Here is a 16,247-nt window from a genome sequence, read left to right as displayed (position 1 = left end):
CGGATCATCGATGACCAGCCAGCATACACGGTCAACCGGATTTTGGACGTTCGGCGCCGGGGGCGAGGATTGCAGTACCTGGTGGACTGGGAGGGTTACGGTCCAGAGGAGCGGTCATGGATACCGACTTCATTCATCCTTGATCCAACATTAATTTCGACTTTTTACAGAAATCATCCGGAAAAGAGACTGAATGCGCCTGGAGGCGATTCTTGAGGGGGGGTACTGTTGTAATCGGTGATTTTTTGACACTTCCTGGTGGACATGCTTGGCTCCTCCTACTGGTGGAGTCAGACGGGTCCTTTGCACACCTGAAGGAGATGTGGCAGTTGTAATGGGGCAAGTGAAACACTAGCAGTTTGTCACATGCCTGACGGATGATGCATGATGACAGACCAAGTTGTTCCTGATGCATTACGCACAAAGAAATAAGGTTATACTTCTTCTGGAAGGGGCATCTTCACTTTAGGCCATCATGACTGGATGATTTGTCTATTTTTTTTATAAGTTCAGGACAGTCTTCACATCCAGCTTTAAAATCGACAAGTGATAGTGCAGTCAGGAGAGGATAGATCTCTATGATCAAGTCCTGTTTAGAATGTACAGCTGTACTTGTGGTGCTCAGGGGAACATGTGAGAGGCAGTCTGCTGTGATCTTCTGACCTCCTGGTCGATACTGCATGTTGTACTGGAAACGCATCAGTCTAGCTGACCAGCGTGCAATTCTCATGCCAGCTCTATTTGACTCTTTAGTGCCTAGCAAAGTGGTGAGGGCTTGATGATCAGCTCTTTTTCTTAGTAAAGTCCTTCCTCATGGCCTACTATCTAGTTAGAAAAATATGTGAATCAGAAAAAAAGGTTTTGATATTCTAGCCAGCTGTCATGTAATTTATTTTATTGAAATGACCTTGAACATGCAAGTGTAATTTTATTTTATCATAATATCATGGTAGGGGTTCGACCTGTAACCGGTGGGTTGCCAGTTTGAGCCCCTGCTCCGTCTGTCTCAGCCGTTGTGCCCTTGGGCAAGACACTTCACCTACCTTGCCTACTGGTCAGAGGGCCCAGTGGCCCCAATTGAATGGCAGCTTCACTTCTGTCAGCCTGCCCCAGGGCAGCTGTGGTTACAATGTAGCTTACCACCATCAGTATGTGAATGGATGAATGACTGATTGTAGTTTGAAGTGCTTTGGAGCCCTCAGACTTGATAAAGCACTATACAAGTACAGGCCATTTACCATTTATAATGACCTTGTACAGTGATTAACATCCGTGTTAGACTGGCCCTTAGCAGCAGGAGATCAAGTAGGAGTCTGGAGACAGAGAAACGGTGCAAATCCCACTGGGTGTTTATTCACCAACATTTAACACGAGACAGCCCTGCTTCCTCATGGCCTAGGATCTCAGCAGCAACTCCCCCTGTGGCCAACATTAGTGATGGGTCTGACGACACTGAAACCTCGGCGCATGTGCCGAGGAAAACAAGGCGAAGCCCCGTGTCGGTGCGCGTATCTCTTTAATGAAAACCACGTGACCAATACAGTTCTTGTGTCGTTTGGTTGTGAATGCGCCAAATTGTATTTATAAACAGAAAACGTATCAACACGTTTGTGGGTTTTGTTGGATGGAGATAGTTTGCATTGGTTTTTGGCTTGTCATCGAAAACTATGGATCAACCAAGGAAGAGGAAGTTTTCTCCCGTGTGGGATCCTTTTGATCTTATCATTATTATTCCGTTTTCGTTTCCACTATTGATCATTCTTCTGTCGGGTTATTCCAATTTCTTTCTGAAGAATACAAACTTGCAATGACATTTTTATGTATGCCGGCATCATCAGTGCCCTGTGAGAGGGTGTTCTCAAAAGCAGGAGAAATGGTTTGTAAGCGGCGCAATCGCCTTGGCCCAAAGATGTTAACGCAGCTGATGTTTCTAAATAAAAATGTGTGAATGAACCTTGTTCAGTCTGTTTCCAGTCTTTATTGAAGTTGCCTGCAATTACTTTTTAAATCCAGCAGATGTCGCCATTGAGTGATACAGCAACACAGTTTTAACACAGTGTCAACACAGTTTGGGAAATGTGCCATACACCCAATGAGGCTTCATCTGCCCATCCAAAGTCAATAGTTAACCAGACTTGGTTAGAAACAGTTGCTGCGAATCTAACCCAGGAGGTTCGATGCTCCAGCGAAGGTCTGGTCTCAACTGAGGCTTAAGTACTGGCAGTCCTCATTAACCCAAATCTGGATCACCTGTGAAAGTAAGAAACTGGAGGAGCCGCCCCAAGGCGGGGCTAAAACTCCAGATCCCTACAGNTAACCAAATCTTCAGAATAATATACATTATTAAATACTATTCAGCTTAAGTAGCTCTAAAAATGAATTTCTATAAATATGAATTCAACATTGAACTTCTACAGTGCATAGTTCTATCTCTTCTCCCCCCCTCTTCCATCTGCATTGGTCTCTTCTGGAACCTTTAAAAGGTGCTCAGGCCCCCGGGGAATCTTTTAGCCTGAACACCCTGCAGAGGAAGAGACAGAGGTAAGCCACGCCCACACAAAGCTTTCAAACATTTCAAACAGTCAGAATACTTATTGTCTTTTAACAGGACACCATCAGTTCCAGCTGAGATGCCACTGCACAAAAACACACAATTCAATAAACTACTTCAATCTGTTTGTACCTGTTTCTTTCATTATTCAACACACACCTCAACTGTTCTCAGCCAAGTAATGAAGACCTTCATTACAATCCGATTAACTTAAGTATGTAATGATTTGAGTTATTTTTCTGTATTTTATCTTATGTTATCACTCTTGTGTTCTGGTCGTCTTTGTTATGTGTTCTCATGTGTTTCCCTGTCACCATTCACCTGCCCTCAGTTCAGTGATTCTCTACTCAGCCTGCCACACCCATCTACACCTGTCTCTAGCTACAAATCAGTCACCTGTGTCCACTTCCTCCTTATCTTCTGCCTATAAAATCTGTTTTTTGCCACTCATTTCTTGCTGGTTTATCTCCCTTTCTATCTGTTTTTGATGTTCATGTTCCTGTGATTTTTCTACAACAAGTCTATGCTGCATGTATTTTTTTTCTCCTCGTTTTTTTTAAGTTTTTGTTACTTAGTTTTGTTGCCATGTCAGCCTTTTGTTTTCTCCATTTTGTTAATAAATTAGTTTTTTTTATAGCTTTATGAATCCGGGTTCACTATGCACCACTTTAACGAAGTGTTTTATTTTGTTCGGTATGATCTATTCTGATTTGAGTGATAATGGACTTCAGTTTTCCCAGCCTTTTCTTACATCTGCTTCTTTTTGAATGATTTGAAAATGTCTACATGTGTCATATATTGTATGTTCCAATATTCCTGCCATATTTTGCAGATATGATTGTTAATGATGGGTTTGGCTTCTCCCTTCCTAAGTGGGATATAAAGTTTAGCTGTTAGAGATTGTAATGACTGCTTAGCAAAAATATCAACATCTTTATTTTTATCTACATGTGCAGGAAACCAAACAAAATCAACAGTAATCAATCAATCAACTTTTTTTTTTAATTAAAGACACACAAATAGGTCCATATGAAAAATAAAATAAAATAAAATAAAGCAAAAGTTAAAAAAAACATTATTTACAGATAAATGACATAAGGCAATAATAACAAATACAGGTCACTGATTTACATAAAGGCTACACTGCCAGTGGTTCCACAACCTGGACTTAAACCTGACTGAGCTTTGCGCAATATCTGTTAATATCAGGATAATGTTATTTGTAGAAGCATGTAATCTCCACATGAACCTACACATGAGGTTACGTAATACAGCATAAAAAGTGGGGACACCAACTTCAACAAATAATGGACTTGCACTCGTCCATCTTGGCAACCTAAGCAGCATCCTCATTCCATCATTGTACACCACTTTGAGTTTCTGTAAGCTGCTTTGCCTTTGCAGTCTCTATAAATGAGCCATATACAGAGAAGTACTGTATGCTTTAAAAAAAGCCACTTTTACTGAGACAGAACACAACCTAAACTTGTGTACAAGAGTGTTGGCTTGCGCATACATTAGGCGTTGTTGTCTATATATGTCCATGTCATCAGCCAGATCATCAGTTATATAATGTCCCAGATATTTAACAGCAGCACACACTTTAAGGAGAAATCAGGAAGTACCAACTTCTGATCCTCCTTTGTTTTTATAATCATAATGTTACTTTTCAGTGCATTATACATAATGTCATACTCCTGACCATATTGTGAGCAGGTCCTCAGTAGTTGTTGAAGACCAGCACTACAAGGACTAAAAATAACCAAGTCATCTGCATACATGAGATGGTTAATTATGGTCCCACCAACAACACACCCAGTCCCACAGTTATGTAACCACTTTGATAAATCATCCATGTATACATTAAAAAGAAGAGGACTCAGAATACTTCCCTGTTTAACCCCATTGCTAATTTTAAAAGGGGCTGACATGCAATTACCCCATCTTATATACATTAACTGATGAGGACAGAATTCTAACTACAGATCTGGGAACCCCTCTGTTATATAACTTAGAAAACAACTTTTCATGATTAATCCGATTAAAAGCCTTTGAAGCATCAATAAAACACATAAAAATAGTAGAGTTGTGTCTATTATACAAATCTAAAATCCCTTTTTGGAGCAAAAACACACTGATCAGTGCCATGTTTAGATTTAAATCCAAATTGGTTATTCAAAGTAAGGAGAAAATATTCTCTTACTCAGTATAATCTTCTCTAGGACCTTGGATAGCACACTGGCTAAAGCTATGGGCCGATAATTATCCTTGTTATTTATCTTGCCAGCTTTATCTTTTATAATAGGCACTAATATAACAGCTAAAAGTGAATCAGGTAAAATACCATGGACTAAAAACCCAGAAAAACACAAAGTGAGCAAAGGAAATGGTTTTCTGCTTGAGAATTTAAAGTGTTCTACAGACAACTCATTTGAACATTTCTTATACTCAAAAAGAAGACCATGCTTCTGTCTGCCTGCCTCAACCCAAGCCTTAAAGGCCTGCCTGGCCTCAGCATGAAGCTCCTTCACATGCTCATTCCAACCTAGTTTAACTTTATGCAGTTTGGTCTTATGCAAAGCCATTCTTGAAACACGAAGAAACTCCACAATACTTTCATACAAGTTGCACAACTCTATACCATGTAGTGGATCTTTACAATTAATATCACTACATGCTACAGCATTCTTTGGTAGCACAATATTACTCAGCAAAGTATTAGACTGAGTGAAATAGACCTCCAGATCTTTCTAGGACAGATTAGACCAATCAAAATTTTCAACACTCAGTCTATTGTGAGTAGACTGAACAGCAGGCAGATTACCAATATTTACAGATAAGGATAAGGGCATATGATCAGAAGTAGAAAGTTCATAATTAATCCTCATCATTTCTATAGACTTATGACTATCAGCTGTACAAATGCAGTGATCTAGCCATGAAGATGTACCCCATGCTTCACTAACATAAGTGAAGCTATCTACAGGTAGAAACTCCTTACTGGAGAGAATCAGACCATTATCAAGACAGAATTGTATTAAATGATTTGCAAATATTGTCTTGTATTGAGTAAGTCATTTAATTAGAAGATTATACATTAAATGATAAATCTAATGAACAATATCTATTCTTGTTGAGTTTCCTGACTTAATACTGAGAAGAGCAGATAAACTATCAGAAGCTACTGCAGATTTATGAAATAATGTTCTTTGATCTACTGTGGGCCTAAGATTACTACTGGTTCTGCTGTTGTCAGTTGAAGCAGTCTAACTGATCAACTGTCTGAAGTTGCATTTCTTTCTGAAAGAAAAGCTATAGATAGAACCCCATGTTTTTATTTTGATTTTTTTTCATTCTGTTTGGTGTGTTCCAACTACAGAGGGATCACACTCTTAAGCCTTCCTGTTAAGGTCTATTCAGGGGTTCTGGAGAGGAGGGTCCGTCGGATTGTGGTTAGTAGTTTTTTTGATTATTCTATGTATATCCCTCACATGCTATGTTAGGTCAAATTATGTTCCAGTTTTCTTCCTTTAATGTTACAGTGCTGTTTTGTAATTTTTGGTTACTTGAATTTTACATGTCTTTTACTTGTTTACTGTTCAATTATGCACACTAATTGAAATAAAGATGGAAAAACAAACCTGTCTGTACTTATTTTCTGGAGTGTTGTGTTGTGAATCGGTATAAATCAGTATGGAGTTCATTAAGAGTACCACATTAAAAAAACTGTGATATATAGTTGCAGACTTTCAGGCCTTCCAGCCTCTAGTCACTTTCGGGCCACAAACCGGAAGTAGTCCATTCACGCACCAGAAGTATGGAAATGAAAACACAAATAACATTTTTATTAAAGTCTATTTTTTAAGATTTTATGTAGGACACTTCTACAGCAGTCAAATATTTCTCATAAGAACTGCTGCCCCGGGAAGGAAAGAATGTGGAAGTGGTCGGGGGCTCTTTAATTTATGTGGCGCTTCGTGCCGGATAAATGACCTCCCTCTGGCGGAGACTGTACGAGAACTGCAGTAAAAACGCTTGCTCAGTCAGGGTGTTAAAACCCACGCACCCTGTATTCTGTCGCATGTTTGGTGACGTCTAGTAGTCGACTTGCTGTGAAGTCTCCAGGGCTGAGGCCTAGAGACTTTTTTGTAGCGGTCACCGATGAGATTTTTTGCGGATGCTTAACTAGGTTACAGTGCCCGTTCTGACCGGGTAGAAACCGATGAAGCACTTTAATAATTAGCTGAAAAGCGGAAACAGGAAACGTTAGTTAGCTTGTTGAAGCTAACCGCTAAGTGCCAGCGAGGAAGTGAAAAAGGAAAAAAAATGACATCTCGGAGGTAAGGGAAGCTGTCTGGTGACAATGTTAGCTGAGCCAGCTAAGTTTAACTCAATTCGGCTGTTTGGATCTCAGTTTGTTGGGGGAACCGATAGTTCTGAGAGAAAAGTAAAGGCAGGGAAACGGCTATTTTAGGGTTGATTGGTTTAGCGTTACGCCGGCAACTTGGAGATAATCTGAAAACATTAAATAAACAACTCCATAACATTGTTATTAAACCTTTACTTTTCATGAGCGCCAGTTTTTAGATGTGCTAACTTAAAAAAAAGAAGTTTATGTTAAAACTAACGATTTCATTTGAAAGAGCTTTAAATGAGCTTTCACATGATATCAAGATCATATATCTAGGTTAAAATTATGAAACTTCCAGCATTTTGAAATTCAAAAATTTGGGAGGATTTCTGTTGAACAATATTAAAAATTGTCATCCGTCACGAAATCTGGCAGAATTTCTACATATTTTAAAGATTGCCATGACACTTTCAGCTGATATTCTTTGATAAATATTCAGAAGCTTTTTCAGGGTTAGAATATTAATCAGTTTTTAAATTAAATAACTAGTAATATTCCTTTATTCACTCCAAGGATTGAGTTTGTTACTGCAGAAATTTGTATTGTGAATACCATTTCAATACTTTGTTGCTGAAAACAAAGTTTGTGCTGACAAATCAAACTGGTTGGTTTTTGGGACTCAGGCAGCTGAAATGTGAACTAACAAGTTGTTTGATTGTTGGAAATGTCTTTTTGCTCCTTCAGAAAAATTCAAGATTGTTTGTTGGAGCAAATGTCAAAATGATGCCATCACAACAACAAGGCGGCAAAAAGAATGCAGAGTATTTTTTCTATTTATGATCAACGCGGATGCCCATTATTTCAGCCCACTAGTGAAGAAAAAATTGATTACTTTATCTTAGTAGATGCCAGGTAGAAAAATCCCAACCGAGATTGCTGCTAAGTCACTCTGATGTTTTTAAGATGGACAACACATAAAATAACTGTCGTCAGATTTTAGTTGTTTTTAACATTGAACAGGGTTCAGTGGTTTTACCTACATGTTGCATTTTGACAAGATTAAATAGTTGACTTTTTTACGAAATATTGAAAATAATATCCTAACTGATAAGTGATTATAGTGTTTTTGTTGTTTTTATGGTTATGATAACAATTAGCATAACTTTCTTCTTTCTTAGGTGGTTTCACCCCAACATCACAGGTGTGGAGGCTGAAAACCTCCTGTTGACTCGTGGAGTAGATGGGAGCTTTTTAGCCAGACCCAGTAAAAGTAATCCAGGAGATTTCACCCTCTCTGTGCGGTAAGTGATACATTTAAAAAGCAACATGTGCTTGGGGCTGGGAATTTTTGGCACCTCAATATTTGATTAATTACGATTCAGAGGGCCATGATCTGATGAGCCATCTGACACGCTTTCTTCAGTGATTTCACCACTTTATCTTTGGTTCTGACGTAGAGTATGGGGATGGCTGTGTTAGCATTTTCAATTTAGGCAGCAATTTTTGTGGCTCCAAAGTAAAAAAAACACAGCACACAAACCTTGGTTTTCGAGAATTGAATGTGAACACAAATCTTTCACAATGAAAGTTATGAACTTTGCTGTTATTCGCTTTGCCTTTTCCGGGTTATGTGCTCGACACATGGAGAGCGACAAACGACAGCGACAAATGACCCTCGTCGCCACTGGGGTGAAACCCAACACACGGGACGCGATAGCGATGGCAGCGTTGCGAATCGAGCTCTTGCAACTTGTCTCCAAGAAATTTGATTGGTTATGAAATTCGAGGGATTACCGGACAACTTCACCCAGGCGCCAACAAGTTTCCATACGGCTGCCTTTTTATGTGTATCTCGATAATCACTGCGTGAAATGTCATATGATATAGGAAAGTCAAAATTATCCTTTCCTCCATGTTGAAAGTGGTTGCAGACTGCAGCATTCTCTCCGCTCATTGGTCAGTCAATGAAACCCTTGCTAAATGGTTTTAGTGCCATGCAACAGCGACAAAAGTTGAACATTTTTCAACTTTGTTTTGTCACGTTGTCTGCCTGCGTGTGCATGTCTACGTGTACAAGCTTGAAATTTCACATGCACAAATTTTGCCAGATGCTCAGCTGGAGGAGGGCAAGCGATTGTCGCCTTATCGCACAAGTTCCATAGAAATGAACTGAGAGGGAGCAACGTTGCTGTCCGTGTGTGGTGCCCATTCGGCGGAAGCTTTGTTGCTTGCTCGATGATCCTCTCATTACCAGTAGCAGCAGCTAGTAGATAACACCAGCTGTTTTTGCTTCTTCCTCCTCCAGGTGGAAACATTTACACAACTTCTGCATCTAGTGTGGCTCTTGTCAATGTCATTTTTTTCTTTTAACTTCAAAGACGCTAAAATATTTCCAAACACTGGCTTTTATTGTTTCATTTGTGTGACTCAGTCAACGTCCCTTCACATTTAAAATATTGATTCTCTCATAAGGTTTGATGATAGACTAAACGTTTTCCTCAGTGATCATCAATCCAACAACCAACGATTGGCAATATGTTGAAGCCTCAGTTATGAACAGTTTTTATTATATTTGGCTGTTGAATCTCAAAAATATTTTGACTAAGACGATCAAAAAGCACATCTTAACCACAAGACAAAGGTTGATCTTAAAATTATACAAAGTTCATATTTCAAATTCAGACCCAATAAAATGTCATCATAAGCATCAAAGTGACAATTGTTTTTTAAAAAAAATGCAACTCAAAGCTAGTAATTTCAAAGTCATGAACACCAGACACTGCCATGTACGTTTGTTTACCTACTGAAACAGCTGAAATGACTGAAAATAGGTCAACTTACCGGCCATATTTGTTTACCTACATAGACTACAGCTAGCCTAATGTAAGTCAGTCACATCACTCAGGCTTCCATGTGGTTTTTGGTAGATTTTGCCGAGTGCTTTGTTTATGTTAATTGTGTACCCTCATTTCAGAATGGTATCAATTATAACTGGAAAACTACTGGAGTAAACTCTTTCAAACTGACAAGAATCACTAGTGAGACCTGACAATTCAATCACAACACAGCAGTGGAAGTTTAAGGGAGCTTTATTCAAAAACTGTGAGTCAGAAACACACAGGAACCAGAACACCAGCAGCAGCACTGGGGAGCCAAGAGTTTGAGAGCAGGGTAGACAGGCAGTGATGCTGAAGCAGCAGAGAGAATGGAGCAGATGCAGCTAACCAAACAATCTCATAAGGTAAGTTACCGGCATAAATCCAGATACTGATTGGACAGGCAGTGGTCGTACACGGGGAGGCAGAGAACAGAGGACTTATCCGAAATCTGGCACTGGAGATGAGGAAAAGTGGAGTATAAGAAGGGAAGGGAACAGGTGCACCGGCAGTAATCAGGGTGGGAGCACAGGTGAAAAAGATAAGGATTGATGAGGAGCAAGGCATGAAGGAAAAAACAAAACAGAGGATCTTGGCATGAACATTACATTACAGTATCCCCTCCTCAAGGTCCAGCACCTGAATGACCACCAGACTGATCCGGATGGGCTCTATGGAAGTCATGAGTGGATCCTCCCAGTCCACCAGATAATGAATGGCACGACTCCATCATCTGGAGTGGTTTAGGCACCTTATGGTGTAGACCGGACCCCCGACAATGAACCAGGTGGGAGGAGGGGGCCTGGAGGAGGGCAAGAACCTGGACTTAGAGAGGGGCTTGATGCGAGAAACATGAAAAGTGGGATGGACTCTTAGGGAGGCAAGCAGACGAAGGCGGACAGATATGGGCAATGGCCGCACAAAAGGAGGAACCAGCTTCTTGTTCTCCACCCGCAGGGTAGGTCCTTGGTAGACAGCCAAATTCTCTGGCCTTCAAGGTATGCAGGGGCAGGAACCCTACACCGATTAGCCGATCTGGAATACACGGCTGAGAGCCCTGCAAGCCCGTCTCTATATACTGTGACATCTCCTAGCCGAGGCATGGGCAGAGGGAACCATGGCAGGCCGTTCCTGCAGAGAGAAAATGGGGGGTTGGAAACCAAAAACAGCGTGGAAGGGAGACAGTCCAGTGGCACTAGAGGGCGGAGAGTTAAGGGCATGTACGACCCATGGAGCGGATGCCCATTTGATAGGGTCTTGTTCACAGAGCATCCTGAGCTTGGTCTTCACCTTCTCATTGAGCCGCTCAGACTGCCCATCTGTGGGTGAAAGTCTGAGGAGAGGCTCACCTGGATCCTGAGCTGCCCACAAGATTCCTTTCATAACCGAGAGACAAACTGGGGACCACGGTCAGAGACAATATCAGTCGAAAGAGCATGAAGACTAAAAACCTCTCTGGCTAGAATCTCGCTGAGCTCCTTGGACGTGGGAAGCTTTACTAACAGGACCAAGTGAGTCATTTTAGAAAATTAGTCGACAGTGGTAAGTATGGTTGTGTACCTGTCGGAAGCGGGTAGTCCAGAGAGATATTAGACCAAGGTCGGTGAGGAATCCGTAGTGGGTGGAGAAGACCCGCTGGGGGCCGTCGAGAGGGCTTGGCCTGGGAGCAAATCCGACAAGCAGCCAAAAACTCCTTGACATCCCTGTACAGGTTCCTTCACCAGAAGCGTGACTGGACCACCTTGAGGGTCTCGGCCACTCTTGGGTGACAAAATAATCGTGACAGTACCTCAGGAATAAGATGATCTGGGACAAATAGCCGATGAGGAGGACAACCCCGCGGGACACCCTGATGTTGGTTGGCCTCCAAGATCTGGTTCTCAACTTCAATATGGGTTACAGCCAGGCGAACAGGTAGAATGTAGCCCACAGAAGAACACAATGAGTCATTGAGGGGTTTGTGGGACAGTGCATCTGGCTGGACATTCTTGGATCCTGGTCTGTAGGATAAAGAAAAAACAAAACGAGAGAAAAACAGTGCCCACCTGGCTTGCCTGGGGTTAAGTTTTTTGACTGTCCTTAGGTATTGAAGTTTCTTGTGGTCAGTCCAGATGAGAAATGGTTCCCTGGCCCCCTCTAGTCAATGCCTCCATTCCTCTAAAGCCAGTTTGATCGCCAGCAGTTCTCGGTCCTGCACATCATAATTGTGTTCGGCCAGAAAAAGGCTTCTAGAAAAAAACGCACAAGGATGAGTCTTTCCAGCTTCATACCTCTGGCTGAGGATGGTGGCGACCCCTGAATCTGAGACGCCGACCTCCACGATGAACTGCTGACTCAGGTCAGGAGGATGGGGACTGTGGTGAACAAATGTTTGAGTCTTTCAAAAGCCTGGTCAGCAGAGGGGTCCCACCTAAAGCAGGACTTGGAAGAGGTTAGAACATAGAGAGGGGAAGCCACAATGCTGTAATTGCGGATGAAGTGTCTGTAAAAATTAGCAAAACCCAAAAACCTTTGAATCTGTTTGCAGTCCTTAGGAGCAGGCCGACCCAGGACAGCAGAGATCTTACTAGGTTCCATGGACAACTGGTTGGGGAAGATCATGAAGCTGAAAAAAGAAGTCTTGGTCACGTGAAATTCACACTTCTCTTCCTTAACAAAGAGGTTATTTTGGAGAAGGCGAAGAAGCACTGAACAAACCTGAACAATGTGAGATGGCAGGTCTTTGGAAAAGACTGAAATATCATCCAGGTAGACAAAAATGTATTGTCCAATTATGTCCCTGAGGGCATTGTTCACAAGAGCTTGGAGGACTGGTGCATTAGTTAACCCAAAAGGCATCACTTAATATTGGCAGTGGCCTGTAGGGGTGTTGAAGGCGGTCCTCCATTCATCCCCCTTCCGAATATGCACCAAATGGTAGGCATTTCTTAAGTCTGACTTAGTGAAGATGGTTGAATCTTGAATGCACTCGAAAGGGGTGTTCATGAGAGGGAGGGGTTAACGATTCTTCACAGTGATGCCATTGAGTCTACAATAATCAATACAGGGATGAAGAGAGCCATCCCTCTTTCCAACAAAAAAGAATCCCACACCGGCAGGCAACAAAGTGGGATGAATGATTCCTGCCTGGAGTGCCTCCCCAATGTAGTCTCACATGGCCTGGTCCTCTGGTCCAGAAAGTGGGTAGAGACGATTTGGATGAGCAGGTGCTGGGGAGAAGGTCAATGGCGCAGTCACAGGGACGGTGAGGTGGCAAAGAAGTGGCTCGGTGTTTATTGAAAAACCTCTGAAGATCATTGAACTCCTTGGAAACTTTGGAGATGTTACGGTCTTTTACCTAAGACTTTTTCTCTTTTTTGTTGGCTCCATTTCAACTACTGCCTTTAAAGAATACTCTGCTGACGCGCTACCAAAGCACCTACTACAACCCACAAAGCAACAGGGTTTATCACACTTTTATTTTGAAAAATGACACGCAAAATGAAGCAGTGACATGGGTAATGTAACCCGAGGCATTGTTTAGCATTGGTCGTGTGACTTTCCGCAATACAACACAAGCATTAAAGCAGGGCTTCATCTGACACGGCCCCTTTTTACTCCATTCACGTCCACAACACAGGAGTGGAAGTTTAAGGGAGCCTTATTCAAAACCTGCGAGTCAACCACACACAGGAACCGTTGATCAGATGAACATTCAATAATTACTTTCTGAAAGTTTCAATAAAATCACCAGTGGTTCTTGAGATATTTGCTCACAGAGAGACAAATAAACACACGCCCACACACAAACCTGGACAAAAACAATATCAATTTGATTTTGCCCTTCAGTGACAGGCAATAACAAAACAACCAAACTGTGGGATGGTTAAAAAGGAAAGTGTGTAAACAACAAAAAAAAAAACCCTAGTCGTTTTTAAAAAAACTCGTAGCTAGCAGAAGTTTAATTGTAATTTGACCGAGGTGCCTGCCAATCCACAGAGAATAATCACCCACCTGCACAGATGCAACATTTTTGTGACACAATATTTTAGTCCAAACTCTGCCTGAGTCACTTTTGTCTCCAGGAGCAGCAGGAAGGTGTGCAGGCAAATAAAGTCCATCACCTCCTGAACACTAAACTAACAAGTTAGGATCAAGTTAGCATCTATCTGATCAACATGTAGCAGATGGCTCACTCAGGAACCACACCTAAAAGGACAACAAATGTTCCAGTTGGCTTCATATTCCCCACACTTGCATGACTTTGCTCTGCGTCTTCTGGGTATTTAAACAGTTAATATTTGAAGTAATATCAAGTCACAGTGTCCCTGTTTGTACCATTGAGAATGCTTACACCATGAATTGGTACACAAGTTGACACATCAAATTGTGCTCTATTCTTAGGGCTGTGAGTGATGAGTGAGCGAGCCAGCACTGTCAAAAAGAACTTTACCTTTTTATTGCTCACTGCTGAAGGTTGCTGTTTTGCCAGTGTATGTGTGTGGATTTGTCTGTATCATTAGTAAAATATTTCATGAACCACGCAACAGATTTTAATGAAAGACTCACAAAATAATTACTAGATGTACAGTTGAAACCAGATGTTTCTATCCACAATATAAAAGTCACATAATCATTTTTTTTTCTCACCGTCTGACATGAAATCATACTAAACCTTTCATTTTTTAGGTCAATTAAGATTCCCCAAATCATTTCTATTTGTTAAATGCCAGAATAATGAGAGAGAGAGGTTCTTTTTATTGCTTTCGCCAAAGTCACAAGTTCACATGCATTTTCTTAGTATGTAGTATAACTGTCTTTAAACTGCCTGACTTGAGTCAAACATTTTGGGTTTCCTTTCACAAGCTTCCCTCAATGGTTGTCCCATTCCTCCTGACAGAACTGGTGTAACTGAGCCTTTTCAGCTCTGCCCACAAATTCTCCATGGGATTGAGCTCGGGCCTTTGTGATGGCCACTCCAAAATATATACTGAATAATTGTTTTTAATTATTGTGATTACAGTATTGACCAAAATAATTGTGATGACATGTTTTACCTAATCAAGCAGCCATGGTAGTTGCTCAGAGCCATCCTCTACACAAACTCTCACCATATCACATGAGATTTTGCATGAACAGCTACAACTCCATCTTTCTTTAAGATCTAAAACTCTGACATGAAACCTTTCATGTCAGAGTTAAGGCAATATGCATTCCTTGAAGGAATGCTAGGGCTTTTAATTTCATAACTGTTATTGTGCCAATAAAGTGTCTGAAAGTTTGCTCATGCACTCCTCTGTTAAACAACATTAATAAACACCAACGTGTGTGTTGTTAGATAAATCTTTACCTGATTGATTGATAACTGTCTTGTTTTGTTCTTTCTTTTTTTTTTTTTTTTAGGCGAAATGGAGCCGTCACCCACATTAAGATCCAAAACACAGGAGACTTCTATGATCTGTATGGTGGGGAGAAGTTTGCGACTCTTGCAGAGCTGGTGCAGTATTACATGGAACATCATGGGCAGCTGAAAGAGAAAAATGGAGACGTAATTGAACTCAAGTATCCACTCAACTGTGCGGACCCTACCTCAGAGAGGTGAGAGTATTGTGTATTATTACCCCATTGGTTCACCAGTTCTTTCTGTCCAGTTTAAGTTTGGATGTTTTTTGAGGTCCTTTTGTACCATTAATACCTTTCTGGTATGTTTGTACGTCTTATAAGCCCATGGGGTCTGGGCACCTTTTATGGTGTATGGCACAAAAGAAATAAACTAAACTAACTAGCTGACTAACTAATAAACTGTGTGAACTGAAGGAGTCGGTGAACAAATCTTTTGAACGAATCATTTTAATCAACTAATTCTAGTGATTCAGTTCACTCAAAGGAGCTGCCGTTTCCATCACTACTTTCTAGGGTCAAAGAATATTTTCCCTAGTTTTACATCCCTCTTTGAATAACTTGTATTTATCACAATAGCCATATGTTACACATCACAATGTTTGGCACACACTCAGCTTTATGAAAACAGAGTTTATGTTTTGGGTTAAAGCAGAGGTATAAAGTATAATTTGGACTGAAGACTAAAACTTTTGTGTTTTAGTAAATTTCTTGTGTAATAATACCTTTATTCATGGACAACATGTTTTTGAGCTTGAAACAGATTTACCTAAGTTTTAGCTTTACAAAAGTAGTGGAAAATACAAACATTTCATTAAATAAATATAATTTAAATGCCCTAAATTAAATTTAATCGTATAGTTTTTTGTGTTGTTTCTCATTCTGCTTTCACCAAGTTTTAAATAGACTGAGATGAAGAGGACTGATTATTGACTACCGTATTTTCCGGACTATAAGTCGCAGTTTTTTTCACAGTTCGGCTGGGGGTGCGACTTATACTCTGAAGCGACTTATGTGTGAAATTATTAACACATTATTATATCATTTCACATGTTATTTACACACTAAACCGCAAGAGGGCGCTCTAGGC

The 16,247-nt window shown here is 40.8% G+C and overlaps 1 protein-coding gene across 1 annotated transcript in view; it reads left to right on the top strand.

The window, feature by feature from the left end:
* The first annotated feature begins 6,618 nt into the window (after window positions 1-6,618).
* The window catches only part of ptpn11a (protein tyrosine phosphatase non-receptor type 11a), a 32,315-nt gene continuing 22,686 nt past the window's right edge, over window positions 6,619-16,247 (top strand). The window contains exons 1-3 of the mRNA XM_017435057.3: window positions 6,619-6,891; window positions 8,081-8,203; window positions 15,161-15,355. Coding sequence (XP_017290546.1) covers window positions 6,878-6,891; window positions 8,081-8,203; window positions 15,161-15,355 — 332 coding nt within the window. The 5' untranslated portion in view covers window positions 6,619-6,877. The remainder of the gene's footprint in view (window positions 6,892-8,080; window positions 8,204-15,160; window positions 15,356-16,247) is intronic.

This window comes from Kryptolebias marmoratus, linkage group LG14 (assembly GCF_001649575.2).
Source record: "Kryptolebias marmoratus isolate JLee-2015 linkage group LG14, ASM164957v2, whole genome shotgun sequence".
NCBI lineage: Eukaryota > Metazoa > Chordata > Actinopteri > Cyprinodontiformes > Rivulidae > Kryptolebias > Kryptolebias marmoratus.
Note: the sequence above shows the minus strand (reverse complement) of the source record. Positions and strands in the feature narration are given on the sequence as shown.